This window comes from Chiloscyllium plagiosum, unplaced genomic scaffold (assembly GCF_037043375.1).
Source record: "Chiloscyllium plagiosum isolate Xiang-an unplaced genomic scaffold, Cpla_swu_hap1 HiC_scaffold_14, whole genome shotgun sequence".
Classification (NCBI taxonomy): Eukaryota; Metazoa; Chordata; class Chondrichthyes; order Orectolobiformes; family Hemiscylliidae; genus Chiloscyllium; species Chiloscyllium plagiosum.
The window spans coordinates 1,802,750-1,823,744 of NW_028270152.1; the positions used below are offsets into that span (position 1 = coordinate 1,802,750).

The 20,995-nt window shown below is 47.0% G+C and overlaps 1 protein-coding gene across 1 annotated transcript in view; it reads right to left on the reverse strand.

The window, feature by feature from the left end:
• Positions 1-20,995, reverse strand: part of LOC122561369 (protein kinase C delta type-like) — a 112,788-nt gene that overhangs the window by 6,597 nt on the left and 85,196 nt on the right. The window contains exons 13-17 of the mRNA XM_043713126.2: positions 13,418-13,509; positions 11,824-11,886; positions 5,236-5,374; positions 4,752-4,940; positions 3,084-3,212 (exon numbers count right to left, since the gene is read on the reverse strand). Of these exons, the coding sequence (XP_043569061.1) occupies positions 3,084-3,212; positions 4,752-4,940; positions 5,236-5,374; positions 11,824-11,886; positions 13,418-13,509 (612 nt within the window). The remainder of the gene's footprint in view (positions 1-3,083; positions 3,213-4,751; positions 4,941-5,235; positions 5,375-11,823; positions 11,887-13,417; positions 13,510-20,995) is intronic.

Here is a 20,995-nt window from a genome sequence, read left to right on the forward strand (position 1 = left end):
GGGGGGGGGGGGGAAGAGGAGATGGGGTGGGGGGGGGGGAAGAGGAGATGGGGTGGGGGGGGAAGAGGGAGGGGGAGATGGGGGGGGGCGGAAGAGGGAGATGGGGGGGGAAGAGATGGGGGGGGCGGGGGGGAAGAGGGAGGGGGAGATGGGGGGGGGGGGGAAGAGGGAGGGGGAGATGGGGGGGGGGGGAAGAGGAGATGGGGGGGGGGAAGAGGGAGGGGAGGAGATGGGGGGGGGGGGAAGAGGGAGATGGGGGGGGGGGAAGAGATGGGGGGGCGGGGGGGAAGAGGGAGGGGGAGATGGGCGGGGGGGGGGAGGAAGAGGAGAGGGGGAGATGGGGTGGGGGGGGGAAGAGGAGATGGAGGGGGGGAAGAGGGGGGGGGGGGGGAAGAGGCGACGGGGGGGGGGGGAAGAGGCGGAGGGGGAGATGGGGGGGGGGGGGGGGGGAAAGAGGGAGGGGAGGATGGGGGGGCGGGGGGTAAGAGGGGAGATGGGGGGGGGGGAAGAGATGGGGGGGGGGGAGGGGGGAAGAGGGAGGGGGAGATGGGGGGGGGGGGGGAACGAGGGAGGGGGAGAATGGGGGGGGGAGAGGAGATGGGGGGGGGGGGGGAAAGAGGGGGGGGGGAGATGGGGGGGGGGGGAAGAGGGAGGGGGGGGAAGAGGGAGGGGGGGGCGAAGTGGGCGGGGGGGGAGAGGGAGGGGGGGGGAGAGAGGAACGGGGGGGGGAGAGGGAGGGGGGGAGATGGGGGGGGGGAGATGGGGGGGGGAGATGGGGGGGGAGGGGGATGAGGGAGGAAGGGGTGATGAGGGACGTGGATAGAGGGGAGGGGGGGTGAAGGGAGATGGGGGGGGAAAAAAGGGGAGTGAAAAGGGCAGTGGGGGAGGGAAGATGGAGTCAAATAAAAAAAAAACGAGGTGTAGCAGGCCATAAGATGTAGAAGCAGAGTTAGGCCAAATCAACCCACTGCGTTCTGCTCTGACATTTAAATCATGGCAGGTCTTTTTCTTAACCCCATTCTGCTGCCTCCTCCACATAACCTTGATCCCCCTTACAATCACAAACTGAATGATTTGCTACAGAGGGCATGTGGAGGTCAATGAGTTCCACAGATTACCCTACCCTCTGGCTGAAGAAATTCCTCCTCATCACAGTTTCTTAAAGGGTCATCCCTTCACTCTGAGGATTTGCCCTAGGTCCTCGTCTCTCTAAAGTGAAAACATCATCTCCACATTCAATCTATTCAGAAGTCTCAAAATTCTGTACATTTTATCACGATTCCCCCCACCCATCCTTCTAAACTACATCGAGTACAAACCCAGAGCCCTTAACCACTCCCCATATTTTGGGCCCTTCATACCCCAGGATCATTCTTGTTAAACTTCTCTGGACCCTCTTTAATACCAGCACATCCTTCCTTAGATACAGACCCCAGTGGACCCCAGGGGGAGGGAAGGGGAGGGCAGTGGGCGGCACGGTAGCACAGTGGTTAGCACTGCTGTCTCACAGCGCCAGAGACCCGGGTTCAATTCCCGACTCAGGCGACTGACTGTGTGGAGTTTGCACATTCTCCCCGCGTCTGCGTGGGTTTCCTCCGGGTGCTCCGGTTTCCTCCCACAGTCCAAAGATGTACAGGTCAGCTGAATTGGCCATGCTAAATTGCCCGTAGTGTTAGGTTAAAGGGGTAAATGTAGGGGTATGGGTGGGTTGCGCTTCGGTGTGGACTTGTTGGGCCGAAGGGCCTGTTTCCACACTAAGTAATCTAATCTAATCTAAAAAACTGCTCACAACATTCTAAATGTGGTCTGACCAGAGCCTTATACAGCTTCAGAACATTCCTGCTCTTGTATACCAGCCCTCTTGAAATAAATGCTTATGTTGCATTTGTCTTCAAACTGCCAATTGAATCTGCATGTTAACCTTCAGAGAATACTAAACTAGGAATCTTATGTCCCATTGTGCTTCAGAATTCTGAAGTCTTTCCCCCTTTAGAAATTAGTCTTACACCTCTTCTTCCTATCAAAATGAATAACTTGAATTCCATCTGCTGTTTCTTTGCCCATTCTCCTAGCCTGTTCAAGTCCTTCTGCTGACTCCCCTCTTCCTCAACATTACCTGTCCATCCACCTATCTTTGTCTCATCTGCAAACTTAGCAACAATGCCCTGAATTCCTTCATCCAGATTATTAACGTATAGCATGAATAGTTGTAGTCCCAACACTGACCCCTTCAGAACTCCACTAGTCACTGCCATCCTGAAAAAGACCCTTTTATGCCCACCTGCTGAGTTCTGCCAGTCAGCCAATCCTTCTCCATGCCAGTTATCTTGTCCCTAACTCCAAGGGCTTTTACCTTCTGTAGCAGTGTCCTGTGCAGCACCTTGTCAAAGGCCTTCTGGAAATCCAAATAAGTCATGTCCACTCTCTCTTTGTCTAACTTATTCGTTACCTCCTCAATGAATCAACCCTGGCCAGTTCTTCCCTCAGGTCTTTGTCAATTCCTCAATTGTAATACCGTTACATATGATTTAATCATCTTCCTCTCGAACTGCAAGATGAATTCTATCATATAATGGTCACTGCCTTCTAGAGGTTCCTTCGCCTTCAGCTCCCTAATCAAGTCTGCCTCATTACACATCACCAAATCTAGAATGGTTTGTTCCCTGGTGGAACCTACCACATGTTGCTCTAAACAAAAACAAAACTCAGACATTCCATGAATTCCTTTCCTTAGGATTTGCTGCCAGCCGAATTTTCCCAGTCCACTTGCATATTGAAGTTCCCGTGATAATTGTAATAGCGCCTTTCTTACATGCCTATTCTATCTCCTGATTTATTTTCTTTGCCACATCCTGGTTACTGCTAGGAGGCCCGTACATAACATTCATCATTGTCTTTTTTCCCTTTGTGGTTCCTCAACTCTACCCACACAGATTTAACAAGAGAGTGAGAGGGAGAAACAGAGGTGGGGTGGGGTGGGGTGGGGTGGGGCGGAGAAGAGGAGGAGGGACGTCACGAGTGAAAGACAGGCACAGTGATGAATTGTTTGGCTTCAAGAGGGTGAGGCAGGAGGGGAATCTCACCACTTTGGGTTTGAATGGAGGATCAATTGCCCTTTTCTCCAATGCTGTCCAGTTCACTGTTTTGAAAAAGTTATGTAGTTTGATGTTTCCTGCAATGCCAAGTCTCTTTGTTGGATCTCTTTCAAAGAGCTGAAATAAGAAACAAAGTGTATGTGATATCTGTAGCAACAAACTGCAATAATCTACTTCCAGACCTTTAGCAAATAAAAAAACATAATACAAAGTCCCAAGGATCTTGAATGGTTCAGTGGTAGTGTCTCTATCTCTGGGCCAGGAGGTGCTGGTTCACGTACCTATAAAGCCCCACACAGATGTGCAAGACACCATAACCTGAATTGAGTCAAAAATAAGTTTTGGTTGGGAATCCCAGGCAGCTCAAGACATGGAGCTGCTGGAGAGGCTGCAATTAAAAACAGAGATTTTGGAGGGCTGGAAAGCTGGAGATCAGGGAGATATGGTGCAGGGATTTTTTTTTTAAAAAAGCCAACACATTTAAAACCATTGGTGTTGAGCCATACAGACAACAGGCAAAAGTGAAGACTGCAGATGCTGGAGATTGGAGTCAAGATTAGAGCGGTGTTGGAAAGGCACAGCAGGTCAGATAGCTTCCAAACAGCAGGAAAATCGACGTTTCAGGCAGGAGCCCTTTCATTCCTGATGAAGGGCTCCTGTCTGAAACGTCTATATTCCTGCACCTCGGACGCTGCCTGACATGCTGTGCCTTTCCAGCACCACTTTAATCATGGCAAGACAACAGCCCGTTCCCAGGGATTGAACTGATTGCTGGGTTTATACCTGTCTAATTTCTCACTGATTTTAGATACCAAGTAATCTCAAGGAGGAGTTAAGCAAAGATTGCAATGAATAGTCAGTTTTTCAATGCTCCAGATATAAGGTATCATAACATCACAAATGGAACAGTACACACACACACACACACACACAGTCTCCAGACTGAATGATTCAGAATGGATCAGAACCAGGAGCAGGAGTAGGCCATCTGGCCCTTCGAACCTGCTCTGCCATTCAATAAGATCATGGCTAATCTTATGACCTCAGCTCCACTTACCTACCCTCTCACTGTAATCCTTAATTCCTTTATTGTTCAAAAAAGTATCAATCTTAGCTTTAAAAATGTTACTGAAGTAGCGTCAACTACTTCTCTGGGCAAGGAATTCCATAGATTTACAATCCTCTGGTTGAAGTTCCTTCTCAATTCAGTCCTAAACCTGCTCCCTCTAATTTTGAGGCTATGCCCTCTTGTCCTAGTTTTGCCTGCCAGTGAAAAGATCCTCTCGACTTCTATCTTATCTATTCCCTTCATAATTTTACATGTTTCTATAAAAAAGGTCCTCCCTCATTCTTCTCAATTCCAATGAATATAATCCCAGTCTACTCATAAGTCAACCCCCTCAACTCCGGAATCAACCTAGTGAACCTCCTCTGCACCCCCTCTCGTGTCAATACATCCTCTCTCAAGTAAGGAGACCAAAACTGCACACAGTATTCCAGGTGTGGCCTCACCAGCACCTTGTACAGCTGCAACATTACCTCTCTGGTTTTCAACTCAATTGGACTTGACCAGAGCAGGATGACATCATCAATTCTTCAATTAACTGTTCTTCAGAGAAACGACTGAATGCTCCTGCCATAAAGGCAGTTACGTACCTTTTCCAGGATGTCCTTGGATTCCCTTGTGATCCAACGAGGATAGTGAGGAGTGTCCACCCGGATTGACTCAAACAGCTCATCCTCATCATCACCATGGAACGGTGACTGACCAATCAGCATCTCATATAGAAGCACCCCAAATGACCACCAATCAACCGAGAAAGTATATTTCTGGCCCAGTAAGATCTAGCAGCAAAGGAAACATCAAAGAGAGGGATCAAGATTCTGAGAGATTGAAGCAGGGAGAGATTGGGATGTGGAGCTAGGGAGGAAGGCAGCCTGGGCCCATAGAGCCCAGCACAAGGTACATGAGGGAGCAAACACTAGAGCAAGTCAGAAAACACAAGACACAGGACAATTGTCACAAGTAACAGCAGGACAGATCCCAAGAGCAACAACGTTCCTCCTGCTCTCTCAGGTCATCCCCAGGAATGAAGCAGAGAGCTGCTGGACTGATTCCCAGCATGGTGAAAGCACTGACCTCTGGTGCAATATAATCTGGCGTTCCACAGAAAGTGGTAGCTCTGTTCTCTCCAAACACATTCTCCTTGCACATCCCAAAGTCAGCGATTTTGATATGTCCATCCTTGTCTAACATCACATTGTCCAGTTTGAGATCCCTGCAACAAAAGACCAAGAGAGTTAAACTGGGAAGTTATTTTGTAGTTTTTAAATTATAACAATAATTTATGGAAAATGAGAGATTACTAACCTAGACACTAAGAATTGAAAAACAATACTTTGTGATTTTTGTGAAAATTTGTGAAGATTACCTAGACAAATGTATTCAAGAACAGGTACCCAATAAGCACAATCCATCGATTCTTACACAACAAACCTAAAGACGACGACACAACAAGCCCAGAGACACTACCATATATTAAAGACATCTTGGAGATGACGACCAGACTACTTTGGCTCCTTGGCATTATAGTAACCCACAAACCTACCAACACACTAAAACAGCTCTTGATGAATTTAAAAAAGGACCCTGCACCAATAAGCAGCAGAACGAACGTCATAGACAAAAGACGCTGCAAGGACTGCAACAAACATTACATCGGACAGACAGGCAGGAAACTAGCTAACTCGCTAAATGACCTGATCAACGATCACTGGTATCCATACACACAGATGAAGAGGGACACCAGTTTGACAGGGACAATACATCCTTCCTGGGACATGCTAAACAAAGACATGCACTGGAATTGCGAGAGACCTGGCATTCAAACCAGAACTCCATTAACAAATATGTTGATTTGGACTCCATTTACCAAACTCTCAGAAAAAGAACCGGAAATGATATCACCCACCACAACAGACCAAGACACATAAATAGCAAGCAGATAGAACACTAGCGCTTTACTGGTTATGTTACCAAGCATGGTGATGAAACATCTGAGAACAAATCTTCTAGCTCAGTGAGCAAACATATAACCTAAACGCAATATTTTAAACAGTCATGAAAATTAAGTTTTGACGTTCTGACAGGATTAGATTGTAAAGATCACATTTCTTTAGTTTACTCTGTATTTGGAGTGTGGACCAAAGTTGGAAAAGGACTGCTTTAAACCAAGGAAACTGTGGAAGGTGTTGCTACACAAGGCACTGGAACCCACTGTGAATTGTATTCCAATTGCTTTTTTGTTCAAACAGTGTGGAAGGAAATATCTAGGACAGCCCAGCACTGTGGGTGTGTACAGAGCAAGCTTCACCCAGAGAAAGATTGCTGACTGAGGTCAGAGTTGTCCAAACTAACACCAACAGAAACAGGAAAACGTCAACCTATCAACAGAATAGAAGGAAATGATAAGGCCTTGCTCCTCCAATCATGGACAGGTTCTCTCTCTTAAATGCAGCTGATAGGTTTACATCCAGGTGCAGGGAGGTTGGAGTAACAAGGTGCGGGGAGTGGACAGGGGGCGAAATTCTGGGAGGCCAATTTTTCTCCTACCCTGCCTCCTGTGAAAGTGCTATCCCTTATCCGCAATTCCTCCACCTCTGCTGCATCTGCTCCCAGGCAGACCAACTCCACCACAGAACATTCCAGATGGCTGCTTCTCCAAAGACTGCAAATTTCCCCTCCCACACAGTCAACAATCCCCTCCGGCACATCTCCTCCACTTCCTGCATATCTGCCCTTGAACAACACCCCTCTCCAATTGCAATAAGGACAGAACCTTCCTGGTCCTCATCTTCTATCCCACCGACTTCCAGATACATCACATCGTCCTCTACCATTTCTGTCACCTACAAACAGACCCCACCACCAGGGATGCATTTCCCTCCCCACCCCTATTTGCGTTCCAGAGAGACCATTGCCTCCTTGTTAGGTCCATGCCTCCCACCAAACCATCCTCCAACTTCAGCACCTTGCCCCACACGTCCCCCCATACCTCCGTCCAAGGCACCACAAGGATCGTTCCACATCTGACAGATTTACCTGTACTTCAACACAGATCATCTAATGTGTCTGTTGCTCTTGATGTGGTCTCCTCTACATCAGGGAGACAGGACGCCAACTTGCAGAACACTTCAGATACCATCTCTGGGACACCCGCACCAACCAACCCCATTGCCCTGTGGCCGAACACCAACTCCCCTTCCACCAAGGACATGCAAGCCCTTGGCCTCCTCCATCACCAAACCCTAACCACCTGATGCCTGGAGGAAGAACGCCTTCCACCATGGGACCCTCCAACCACGCAGGACCAATGTGGATTTCACCAGATTCCACATTTCCTTCCTCCCTCCCCCATCTTCATCTATCTATTGCATTCCTAACTACCTTACCCACAGCCCCACACCACCCCCATTTATCTCTCAGCCCTCTTGGGCCACCCCTCATTTCTGAGCTTTGGCTCCTCAGATGCTGCCTGACCGGCTGTGCTTTTCCAGCACCACACTCTGATCTCCAGCATCTGCAGTACTCACTTTCTCCAAGTGTCTGTAACTCTGCACCAAGGCCAGGTACCAGCCACTCTTCAGTTATTCTGGGACAAGTAGTGGAGAGCTGCTTTTTTTTGTTGAGTTTATGACACAAGGTTTAGGAAGGGAATAGGGGTGTTATAGGGGGGAGCTCCAGGATTTTAACCTAGCGACAGTAAAGACACAGCGATATATTTCCAAGTCAGGCTGGTGAGTGGCTTGGAGGGGAACTTGCAGTATCCCATGTATCTGCTGCCCTTGTCCTTCTAGATAGGACAAGGGTTTGGAAGGTGCTGTCAGAGGGCCTTTGGTGAATTGCTGCCGTGTGATACCACTACATTTCTTCTTCTCCCCCTCCTTGTATCCAAATTCATCGGTAATGCATTTTGGTGGATAAAACAATCAACTTTTAGATCCCTAAAATCTGCCCTTTTCCAGACTGTTATCTTAATCCTGGATTGATTTTTAGTGCTAATTTCCAAGTGCTCCTCCTTTCTGATGTTCTGCACTTGGCCTTTTTAAAAAATTAATTCATGGAATGAGGGAGCCACTGGCCAGGACAGCAATTATTGCCCAACCCTAATTGCCCAGAGGACAGCTGGGAATCATCCACATTGCTGCGGGTCTGAAGTCACATAAGCCAAACTAGCTAAGGATGTAGGCTTTCCTCCTTAAAGGACATTAGTGAACCAGATGGGTTTTCCCATCTACAATGGATTCGTAGTCACCATTAGACTCTTGGAACGTAGGAATTATGAGCGGGAGTAGGTAATTCAGTTTTTCATCAGAAACATATCTACTACTTTCTTGAATCGGGTGATTGATTCTACGTCCACTGCACGAAGACGAAAGTGAGGACTGCAGATGCTGGAAATTAGAGTCGAGGGTGTGGTGCTAGAAAAGCATAGCAAGCCAGGCAGCATCAGAGGAGCAGGAAAATCGACATTATGGGCAAAAGCCCTTAATCAGGAATGAGGGTTTTTTGCCTGAAATGTCGATTTTCCTGCTCCTTGGATGCTGCCTGAGGTGCTGTGCTTTTCCAGCACCACACACTGCCTCCACTGCAGTCTGGGGTAGTGAGTTCCACAGATTCACAATCCTCAGAGGATTTCTCCCCATCTCAGTTCTGAGCCTACCTCCACTCACTCTATGCCCTCATGAGAGACTCTCTCACAAGAGGGAACATCTGTTCAACAACTACCTTATCAATTCCTTTTAGCATTTTATATACCTCAGTCAGATCCTCTCTCACTCTTCTGAATTCCAGTGAGTACCAGCCCAAGTTCTTCATATGGCAGCCTTTTCATCCTTGGATTCGACCTGGTAACTGGCTCTTAATTCCAGATTAGTCAAAAGGAGAGGTTGGACAAACGGATTGTTTTTGCTAGGGTATCAGAGGCTGAGGGGGTGACCAGGTAGAATTTAATAAAATTATGAAGGGCATGGATAGAGTGGATAGTCAGAGTCTTTTCTCCAGGGTGGCAATGTCAGATAATAGGGGGCATAAGTTTAATGTGAGAGGGGAAGTTTGAAAGGAGATGCGACAGGCAGGTTTTAGCTTTAAAACACAGGCATTTAGAAGACATACAAACAGACAGGGAATAGAGAAATATGTTCAAAGTTTGTGAGAAGATTTGTAGCTCGGGTGCTCGTTGCTGTGGTTCTGTTCGCCGAGCTGGAAGTTTTTGTTACAAACGTTTCGTCCCCTGTCTAGGTGACATCCTCAGTGCTTGGGAGCCTCCTGTGAAGCGCTTCTGTGGTGTTTCCTCCGGCATTTATAGTGGCCTGTCCCTGCCGCTTCCGGTTGTCAGTTTCAGCTGTCCGCTGTAGTGGCCGTATATGGACCATGTGCAGACGTGGCTTAGTTTAGAATGGCATCATGGCTGGCACAGATGTGGTGGGCTGAAGGGTCTGTTCCTGTGCTGTACTGTTCTATCTTGTGTATATGCGGTTTATTGAATTCAAATTCTTCCATTTGCCAAAGCAGGATTCGAACCCACCCCCCAGAACATCTCCTGGCTCTCTGGATTGACAGTCCAGTGATAAAACTACTAGGCCATCACCTGACTCCTTTCTTAGAACCAGATCCAGCACAGCTCCCTCCCTGGTAGGACTGGAAATATACTGTTCCAGTATACATGGACACATTGCAGAATTTCTCTCCTTCCTTGGCCCACACACTACCTTTTTCCCAATCTATCCTGAGTAATTGAATTCATTAACCATCACAACTCTACTTGTCCTGCAGATTTCTGTAATCTACCCACAAACGCTCTTCTACTTTCTTCCCCTCTATAATAAATATCCAACAAGGTCACCACTCCCTTCCTGTATCTCTCCTCCAACTATATAGATTTTAATTCAGGAACTACATCGGGTTCAGGCTAAAGGTATTATCTCTGACCAAGATTACTGCACTTCTTCCCTTTTTACCCATTCCATTTCTGCTAAAAGCCTTATAACCTGGCATGTTAAACATCCATCATGAAGGGCTTGCCGAACCTGCTGTGCTTTTCCAGCACAACACTCTCGTGTCTAATCTCCAGCATCTGCAGTCGTGACTTTCGCCATGTTAAATATCCTGTCCTGTTCTGGCTTGAGACACTTTTGTGTCAATGCTATGTCATGTCTCTCTCTCGAGCAAGTTCAGCTTCAAATTCACCAATTTTATTCATTCTATTCCATGCATTTGCATGTGCACAATTTAACCCCGCCTTTCACTTTCTTGCCAATTGGAAGGCTATGCTTTCTTTGTTCACTTATCACACCAGCCTTCCCTCACTTCCTTTTCCCTGTTCTCCATCTTCTCTCTTTTGCCCTTTGGTACTTCTAGAACTAGGCCCATTAGTCTAACCACATCCTCTGATGTACAAGTTTAAATCCATTCCCACTAAACTGGTTATTCTCTCAGCAATGACATTAGTTCCTTTTCTGCTCAGGAGAAGCCTAGCTTCTTCTTTTCCCAAAAATGATCCAAATGTTTCCAAAAATCTAAATCTCTCCTCAGGCCATGAGTTTACCTCTCTGATCTGCATTTGCCTAAATGGTGAAGCTCATCATGCAGGTAGTATTTCTCAGGATTACTGCCCTCAGGATCCTGTGTTTCACTTACTTCTCAGCTCCTGAAACTGAATTTGGCAGAAGAAACAAATGTGATATGAGAAAATCCTTTTTCACACATCGAGTCGTTACGGTTAGGAAGGCACTGCCTGGAAATGTGCTGGAGGCAGGTTTAACTGAGACTTTGAGGGTGACATACATAAATGATAAATAGAGATCAATGAATTATGTACAGGGTCAAATGAAATATCAGGGGATGGGCACCAAATCAATATGCTCAGAGCTGGCACAGACAGAATGGGCCAAATGATTCCGCCTGCGTTATAACAATTCTGAGATTCTGAAGGGCATGGGTGAGGGTTTCTGTAGTGAATGAGCAGAAGCAGCTGCTTTGTTGGGCAATGCTAACATCTGTGTCTGTTGCCCTGTCTCCTCAGTTGAGCATTTCATTCTTGGTGCAACCCTCTCACCTGTCCTTTAAAGTCCTTATACTCAATTGGCCAAACCACAAACCGAGACTCTCACCAAAACATCTTCACTGCTTCCCTCTGTTTCTGTAACTTTACAAACATCAACTTCCAGCTCATTCCTGTTCTGAGTTCACTGTACTTAGCGTGATTTCTCCTCTTGCTCGGAGCTTCCACAGCCCATGCGGTGGCAGCTAGCCCCTTCAGTCTCCCATCTCACTTGGATCTAATCTTTTTCCATTGTTGATCATAGATGGTGCCATCTTTATTCACTTTAATATCACAAAGATGCATAGGCCAGATGAATTGGCCATGCTAAATTGCCCATAGTGATAGGTGCGTTAGTCAGGGGTAAATATAGGGTAGAGGAATGGGTCTGGGTGGGTTACTCTTCGAAGGGTTGGTGTGAACTTGTTGGGCCGAAGGGCCTGTTTCTATACTGAAGGGAATAGAGTTTCCCCTCACGACCTCTGAGCTCACTTGGTCCACAAGACCCATTTCCTCCACTCTCAACCAACTTGCAATTACCCCAAAAGAGGTCCCACTGTCTCTGTCCAACTGTAAGGTGACAGTGTGCAGTATCCTGTAACTCTCAGAATGATCCTCACACTCACCGATAAATAATCCCCTTTGAGTGCAGGAATTGCAATCCGCAGATTATCTCAGCTCCATAAAACCTGTTGAATCAGAAGCAAACCATTTTGTTACATATGCCATCCATCAAAAACTTTACAACAGATTCTACAAGATCCACTCACCATTTACACAGTGAAGCTTAGCTCTGTCTTTGTTCTTTGGGTACTCATACCGTTGAGTAAAAGCTTTTGAAGTATTGCAATCCCAATTAGTAATCATACCAGACAAAGACTGATCTTAGGGAAGCCTAGAATGGTGATCCTAAGTTTTACGGTTTGTGATTTGATTACCATGGAGATCAGTAACTGAACATATTCACAAAAGGTTGCCAACATACTTTCAACAAAAGAACGCAAGTTTATTACATAAAAGAGGGGAAAAAAACCTCAGAATTTTAAAAGATCTTACCATAAACGGCAAAAGTCTCAACTTTTTCCCAGCAATATTCTTAACAGACATTGAACCACAGTGAAGTATTAGTCCTATCTTTATTTCTTAATTTCTTATTTGGTGTGTCTTCCATAAGACACAGGTTAACTCTGACTTTTTTCACTTAACTCAAAAGGAAACATTAGTTATCTTGAAGCTACCAGATATTTCACCTTCTTGGCCTCTCCATCTATGTCTTCTACTGGGTCATAAACACTCACCATGTAAATTGTCTAGTCCTTTTCTGTTTTGATTCTTTAAAAATAAAATTGCCATCTTCAAAGAGTGAAACACCAAAATCTCATTTTCTTCGAGAGCCCAAGTTCCCAAACAACACATAATACAAACTTTCAGAGAGGTCAAACAGAGCTGACTTCAAATAAAAACTGACAAATAAAGATTGACTGGAGTGCAAACTCAGGAAGACGACTGGCCAATAGGTACTGGATACTCTAGCCATGCCTCACCCTGGTGCATTCAATTCTCAAGATGGAGGACAGTAACTCAAGTTACTTTGATAGCACCTCCATCTCTTACAAGCACCTCATTCTTCTTGGGAAACCAGAGATGGGCAGTGAAGGCGAGTTTTCCATAACATACATTCTAGGGAATTTCTGTTGAGAGTCTGGCACTTTGACATTTCACATCCAAGAACACAGCACAGTATTTGAAATCATCGTATCAGAACGGTAACATCAATCTGGGAGTCTTCACTAATCTCACGGCAATGGGACATTTTAAAAACCTCAGCTGCAACAGCTGCAGACATCTAGCTCCAGACAAACTGATTAAAGGAAGCTGAACTGTAGAGGGGAATTCTTTCCTACAGCAGCTTTCACCTTTCCAAGAGAGCCTGATGCATTTTACAATAACTACTGTCATGTAGGAAACATGGCAGACAATTCACACGCAGTAAGCTCCCATGTGTTACTGATCAGAATTCTGTGTTGTGTTTAATTGAGGGGGTCAATATTGGGCAGAACAGGAGGGTAAACTGCTCCTCTCAAAACTGCTTCAGGATGGGCGTGGTTTTAAAACTCAGAGTGAACAAGTTAGAGACGAGGAGAGGAGTGGGGTGGGATAGTTTAGCTCAATACTCGAAAACCGCGACTACCACCGAGGTTAGATGGAGGATTGACTTACATCGCTCGGTACAGATCGAAACGTCCTTTTTCCTGAATGTGGAACATCAGGTCACCACCATTCAAATATTCCATGACAAAGAATAGATGCTCCTGTCCATGAAAGTAAACCATCAATTTTCAGATTTTGAATTCACAGAGTGCAATTCAATTTTCTCACAATCTACAATCCATCATCAACCCAATCATCAGAATAAATCTGTTCAACAGTCCCATGAATCCCAACTCAGTCTCCAAACCTACCAGAACCACCCACTAACACCAGCATCAATTCCCGAGCCAGAAGCCATTTAGCCCATCAGGGATAGCCTGAATTTCCACCTGCTACCCTACTGTTGCAAATTTGGGTAATTGTACATTGGGAGGCAGGAAGTTTGAATTTGGGGTTTATAAAATGCTAGGGGAATAAAGCATTGCGTGGTCCCGCTAAAAGATGGCACTTTTTCTGTGCCTAGAAATTAGAACGGATGCCTGAGAGCCGCAGCTTGAGTTTGCAAGTACACAGAGCACCCGAACAGAAATATTTGTATCGAATAGATGTATAGTTAGCAGGCCAAGCAGCAGTTTTTACCAAGACAACAGGCTTTTGAATTTAGCCAATCAATTTGAATCAAGCACTTTAGATACCCAAAAACCTATTAAAATTAAATCTGATGGTTTTGACAGCATCGGGCCAACCCTATTGTGAGAAATATTGATATATCATCAATGATATAAAAAGGGGGCAATTGGACAAATACCCCAGAGTTAGCTGCTATCTCACAGAACTAATGGCCCTCAGCTCTCAAGAGTTGCTGGCTTGCACAGTCATCTATATATTCAAGAAAGCATCATTTAAATAACAACAATACCAATGATGGAGAAGGTACAACACATTCTGGAAGTGCTGGCTGTAATTTTGACAGACTAAATTCTGGGTTTTTTTTTGTATATAAGTGGGAGTTTTATTTATAGGAACAGCTTACCACTAGAATCTAGTTTTACTTGGGAATAGTTATTAGCTAGAAGGGATTTATTCAGTTTTTAATAGTTTAGGTAATTTGTTCACTGTTAGATAAACAAATTGTTACTTATTGATTTTGGAATGTCAGGGATTTTTTTTAGATAACCACTAGAAGACGGGATTTATCCCAGGTTACTGAGGGAGCCGAGAAAGGAAATAGCTGGGGCCCTGACAGTTATCTTTGTAGCGTTCTTAAACACAGGTGAAGTACCAGAGGACTGAAGAGTTGCTAATGTTGCCCCCCTCCATGTTCAAAACAGGTAGTTGGGACATTCCAGACCAGTGAGTCCGACATCTGTGGTGGGAAAGTTGCTGGAGAATGTACTGAGGGATAGGATCTATTTATATTTAGAAAAGAATGGGCTTATCAGAGAGAGGCAACATAGGTTTTGTGCGGGGGAGATCGTGCCTTACAAACTTAAGAGTTCTTGGAGGAAGTGACCAAGTTGATAAATGAAGGAAGGGCTGTAGATGTCACATCCATGGACTTTAGTAAGGCATTTGATAAGGTGCCCCATGGTAAACTAATGGAGAAGGTGATTACAAGATGATTAGGGGTTTAGATAGGATTGACCGTGAGAACCTTTTTCCACGTATGGAGTCAGCTAGTACGAGGGGGCATAGCTTTAAATTAAGGGGTGGTAGGTATAGGACAGATGTTAGGGGTAGATTCTTTACTCAGCGAGTCGTGAGTTCATGGAATGCCCTGCCAGTAGCAGTGGTGGACTCTCCCTCTTTATGGGCATTTAAACGGGCATTGGATAGGCATATGGAGGATACTGGGCTAGTGTAGGTTAGGTGGGCTTGGATCGGCGCAACATCGAGGGCCAAAGGGCCTGTACTGCGCTGTATTTTTCTATGTTCTAAGGTGAAGTCACATGGTGTGCAGGGGGTTCTAGCTAAGTGGATAAAGAACTGGTTGAGCAACAAGAGACAGAGAGTAGTAGTTGAAGGGAGTTTCTCGAAATTGAGAAAGGTGACCAATGCTATTCCACAGGGGTCAGTGCTGGGGCCACTGTTGTTTGTGATATACAAAAATGATCTGGAAGAGGGCACTATTGGTATGATCAGCAAGTTTGCAGAGGACACAGATTGGTGGAGTAGCAGAAAGCATAGGGGTCTGTCAAAAGGATACAGGAGAATATAGACAGACTGCAGAGTTGGGCAGAGAAGTGGCAGATGGAGTTCAATCCATGCAAGTGTGAGGAGATGCATTTTGGAAAGTCTAATTCGAGAGCGTACTACACTATAAATAGAAGAGCCTTGGGAAAAATTGATGAGCAGAGAGATCTGGGAGTGCAGGTCCATTTTACCATGAAGGTGGCTGCACAGGTGGATAGAGTGGCCAAGACGACATATGATATGCTTTCCTTCATCAAATGGGGTATTGAGTATAAGAGCTGACAAGTCATGTTAAAAGTGTACAGGACTTTGGTTTGGCCGCATTTAGAATACTGTGTACAGTTCTAGTCGCCACATTACCAAAAGGATGTGGATGCTTTGGTTTGCCAGCTGTGTGCCATAAGGATTGGCGCTGGGTCCATTATTGTTTGTCATTTATATAAACAATTTGGATGAGAATATAGGAAGCCTGGTTAATAAGTTTGCAAATGACACCTAAATTGGTGGTATAGTGGACAGTGAAAGTTATCGAAGATTACAAACCAATCTTGACCGATTAGGTCAAGGGGACTGAGGAATTGCAGAGGGAGTTCAATTCAGATAAATGAGAGAGATTGCATTTTAGTAAGGGAAACCAGGGCAGGACTTGCATATATAGTAGTAGGGCCCTGGAGATTGTTATCGAAAAGACAGACCAGTACATCGTTCCTTGAAAGTGGCTTTACAAGTAGATAGGGTGGTGAAGGCAGCATTTGGCACACTTGGCTTCACTGCTGAGATCTTTCAGTACAGAGTTGGGACATCATGTTACAGCTGCACAAGATATTGGTGAGGCCACATTTGGGGTACTACGTACAATTTTGGTCGTCCTGCTATAGAAAGGATGTTATGAAAGTGGAAAGGGTGCAAAAAGGCTGAAGGGTGACACTATAGAAGTTTATAAAATCATGAGGGGCATAGGTAAGATGACTAGCAAAGGTCTTTTCTCCAGAGTAGGGAGTTCAAACCAGAGGGCATAGGTTTAAATGTGAGGGGGGGAAAAGATTTAAAAGTGACCTGAGGGGCATTTATATTTGCCAGGAATTGGTGTTGGAGAGACTCTTAGGTCTGAAGGTTGATAAGTCCCCGGGGCCTGATGGTCTACATCCCAGGGTACTGAAAGAGGTGGCTCGAGAAATCGTGGATGCATTGGTGATTATTTTCCAGAGTTCGATAGATTCAGGATCAGTTCCTGCGGATTGGAGGAGGGTGGCTAATGTTGTATCACTTTTTAAGAAAGGTGGGAGAGAGAAAGCAGGAAATTATAGACCAGTTAGTCTGACTTCAGTGGTGGGAAAGATGCTGGAGTCTATTATAAAGGATGAAATTACGACACATCTGGATAGTAGTAACAGGATAGGTCAGAGTCAGCATGGATTTATGAAGGGGAAATCATGCTTGACTAATCTTCTGGAATTTTTTGAGGATGTAACTCTGAAGATGGACGAGGGAGATCCAGTAGATGTAGTGTACCTGGACTTTCAGAAAGCTTTTGATAAAGTCCCACAAAAGAGGTTAGTGAGCAAAATTAGGGCGCATGGTATTGGGGGCAAAGTACTAACTTGGATTGAAAGTTGGTTGGCTGACAGGAAACAAAGTAGTGATAAACAGCTCCATTTCAGAATGGCAGGCAGTGACCAGTGGGGTACCGCAGGGATCAGTGCTGGGACCGCAGCATTTTACAATATATGTTAATGATATAGAAGATGGTATTAGTAATAACATTAGCAAATTTGCTGATGATACAAAGCTGGGTGGCAGGGTGAAATGTGATGAGGATGTTAGGAGATTACAGGGTGACCTGGACAAGTTAGGTGAGTGGTCAGATGCATGACAAATGCAGTTTAATGTGGATAAATGTATGGTTATCCACTTTGGTGGCAAGAACAGGAAGGCAGACCACTACCTCAATGGAATCAATTTAGGTAAAGGGGCAGTACAGAGATCTGGGTGTTCTTGTACACCAGTCAATGAAGGTAAGCATGCAGGTACAGCAGGTAGTGAAGAAGGCTAATAGCATGCTGGCCTTCATAACAAGAGGGATTGAGTATAGAAGCAAAGATGTTTTTCTGCAGCTGTACAGGGCCCTGGTGAGACCACACCTGGAGTACTGTGCGCAGTTCTGGTCTCCAAATTGGAGGAAAGACATTCTGGCTATTGAAGGAGTGCAGCGTGGTTCACGAGGTCAATTCCTGGAATGGCGGGATTACCTTACACTGAAAGACTAGAGTGACTGGGCTTGTATACCCTTGAGTTTAGAAGACTGAGAGGGGATCTGATTGAGACATATAAGATTATTAAAGGATTGGACACTCTGAAGGCAGGAAACATGTTTCCGCTGATGGGTGAGTACTGAACCAGAGGACACAGCTTAAAAATACGGGGTAGACCATTTAGGACAGAGATGAGGAGAAACTTCTTCACCCAGAGAATGGTGGCTGTGTGGAATGCTCTGCCCCAGAGGACAGTGGAGGCCCAGTCTCTGGATTCATTTAAGAAAGAGTTGGATAGAGCTCTCAAGGATTGTGGAATCAAGGGCTTTTGGGGATAAGGCAGAAACAGAATACTGATTAACGATGATCAGCCATGATCATATTGAATGGTGGTGCAGGCTCAAAGGGCAGAATGGCCTACTCCTGCACCTATTGTCTATTGTGTAACATTTTCACACAGAGGATGATGTGTACGTGCAATGAGACAACATAGGTCAAGCAAGTGGTCAAGACAAACATAATTGCAACCTTTGAAAGGCATTTAGGCAGGTACATGGATAGGAAAGGTTTAGAGTGATATGAGGAGAAAGTGAGGTCTGCAGATGCTGGAGATCAAAGTTGAAACTTTATTGCTGGAACAGCACAGCAGGTCAGGCAGCATCCAGGGTACAGGAGATTCGACGTTTCGGGCACAGGCCCTTCTTCAGGAATGAGCAGAGAGTGTTCAGCAGGAGAAGATAAAAGGTAGGGAGGAGGGACTTGGAGGAGGGGCGTTGGAAATGTGATAGGTGGAAAGAGGTCAAGGTGAGGGTGATAGGTCGGAGTAGGATGGAGGCGGAGAGGTCAAGACGACGACTGCAGGTCAGGAAGGCGGTGCCGGGCTGGAGGGATTCGGCTGAGACAAGGTGGGGGGAGGGGGGATGAAGAAACTGGTGAAGTCCAAGTTCATCCCCTGTGGTTGGAGGGTTCCCAGTCGGAAGATAAGACGCTCCTCCTCCGACCGTCGCGTTGTTGTGGTTTGGCGGTGGATGAGTCCAATGACCTGCATATCCTCGGTGGAGTGGGAGGGGGAGTTGAAATGCTGTGCTACAGGATGGTTGGGTTGGTTCGTCCGGGTGGCCCAGAGGTGCTCTCTGAATCGCTCCGCAAGTAGGCGGCCTGTCTCCCCAATATAGAGGAGGCCACACCGGCTGCAGCGGATGCAGTAGATGATGTGGGTGGAGGTGCAGGTGAATCTGTGGCGGATATGGAAGTTTCCTTTGGGGCCTTGGAGAGAAGTGAGGGGGGAGATGTGGGCGCAAGTGTTGCACCTCCTGCGGTTGCAAGGGAAGGTGCCGGGAGTGGAGGTTGGGTCGGTGGGGGGTGTGGATCTGACGAGGGAGTCACGGAGGGAGTGGTCTTTACGGAAAGCTGATAGGGGAGGGGAGGGAAATATATCCTTGGTGGTGGGGTCTGTTTGGAGGTGGCGGAAGTGACGGCGGATGATGCGCTGTACATGGAGATTGGTGGGGTGGTAGGTGAGGACCAGTGGGGTTCTGTCCTGGTGGCGGTTGGAGGGGCGGGGCTCAAGGGCGGAGGAGCGGGAAGTGGAGGAGATGCGGTGGAGGGCACCGTCGACCACGTCGGGGGGGAAATTGCGGTCCTTGAAGAAGGAGGCCATCTGTGTTGTACGTATTTTGAACTGGTCCTCCTGGGAGCAGATGCGGCAGAGACGAAGGAATTGGGAGAATGGGATGGCGTTTTTACAGGGGGCAGGATGGGAGGAGGTGTAGTCCAGGTAGCTGTGGGAGTCGGTTGGTTTGTAGTAGATGTCCGTGTTGATTCGGTCGCCTGAGATAGAAACAGAAAGGTCTAGGAAGGGGAGGGAGGAGTCCGAGACTGTCCAGGTGAATTTGAGGTCGGGGTGGAAGGTGTTAGTGTAGTGGATGAACTGTTCAACCTCCTCGTGGGAGCACGAGGTAGCGCCGATACAGTCATCAATGTAGCGAAGGAAAAGATGGGGGGTGGGGCCAGTGTAGTTGCGGAAGATGGATTGTTCCACATACCCTACGAAGAGGCAGGCATAGCTGGGGCCCATGCGGGTGCCCATGGCTACTCCTTTTGTTTGGAGAAAGTGAGAGGATTGGAAAGAAAAGTTGTTCAGGGTGAGGACCAGTTCGGTCAGTCGAAGGAGGGTGTCGGTGGAAGGGTACTGGGTGGTACGGCGGGAAAGGAAGAAGCGGAGTGCTTTGAGTCCTTCGTGATGGGGGATGGAGATGTACAGGGACTGGATGTCCATGGTGAAGATGAGGCGTTGGGGACCGGGGAAGCGGAAATCCTGGAGGAGGTGGAGGGCGTGGGTGGTGTCACGAACGTAGGTGGGGAGTTCTTGGACTAATGGGGACAGGACCGTGTCGAGGTATGCCGAGATGAGTTCGGTTGGGCAGGAGCAGGCTGAGACGATGGGTCATCCGGGGCAGTCAAGTTTGTGGATTTTGGGCAGGAGGTAGAAGCGGGAGGTGCGGGGTTGTGGGACTATGAGGTTGGAGGCGGTGGATGGGAGGTCCCCTGAGGTGATGAGGTTATGGATGGTCTGGGAGATGATGGTTTGGTGGTGGGGGGTGGGGTCATGGTCAAGGGGACGGTAGGAGGAGGTATCTGTGAGCTGGCGTTTGGCCTCAGCGGTGTAAAGGTCAGTGCGCCAAACTACTACTGCGCCTCCCTTGTCAGCTGGTTTGATGGTGAGGTTGGGGTTGGAACGGAGGGAGTGGAGGGCTGCGCGTTCCGAGGGTGAGAGGTTGGAGTAGGTGAGAGGGGTGTGGGAGTTCAGGTAGCGGTTAATATCGCAGCGGCAGTTTGCTATGAAGAGGTCGAGGGCAGGTAGGAGGCCAGCACGGGGTGTCCAGGTGGATGGGGTGTGTTGGAGGTGGGAGAAGGGGTCGTCAGAGGGTGGGCAAGAGTCTTGATTGAAGAAGGCGGCGCGGAGGCGAAGGCGGCGGAAGAATTGTTCGATGTCACTCCGTGTATTGAATTCATTGACCCGAGAACGTGTGGGAACGAAGGTGAGACCTCTGCTGAGGACTGATCTTTCATCCTCAGAGAGGGGCAAGTCTGGAGGGATGGTGAACACACGGCAGGGCGGGGAGCTAGGACCTGGTGTGGGACTGGAGCTGGATGTGGGGGCGGGGTTAGGCCTGGGGGCGGGGACAGAGGTCGGCGTGGG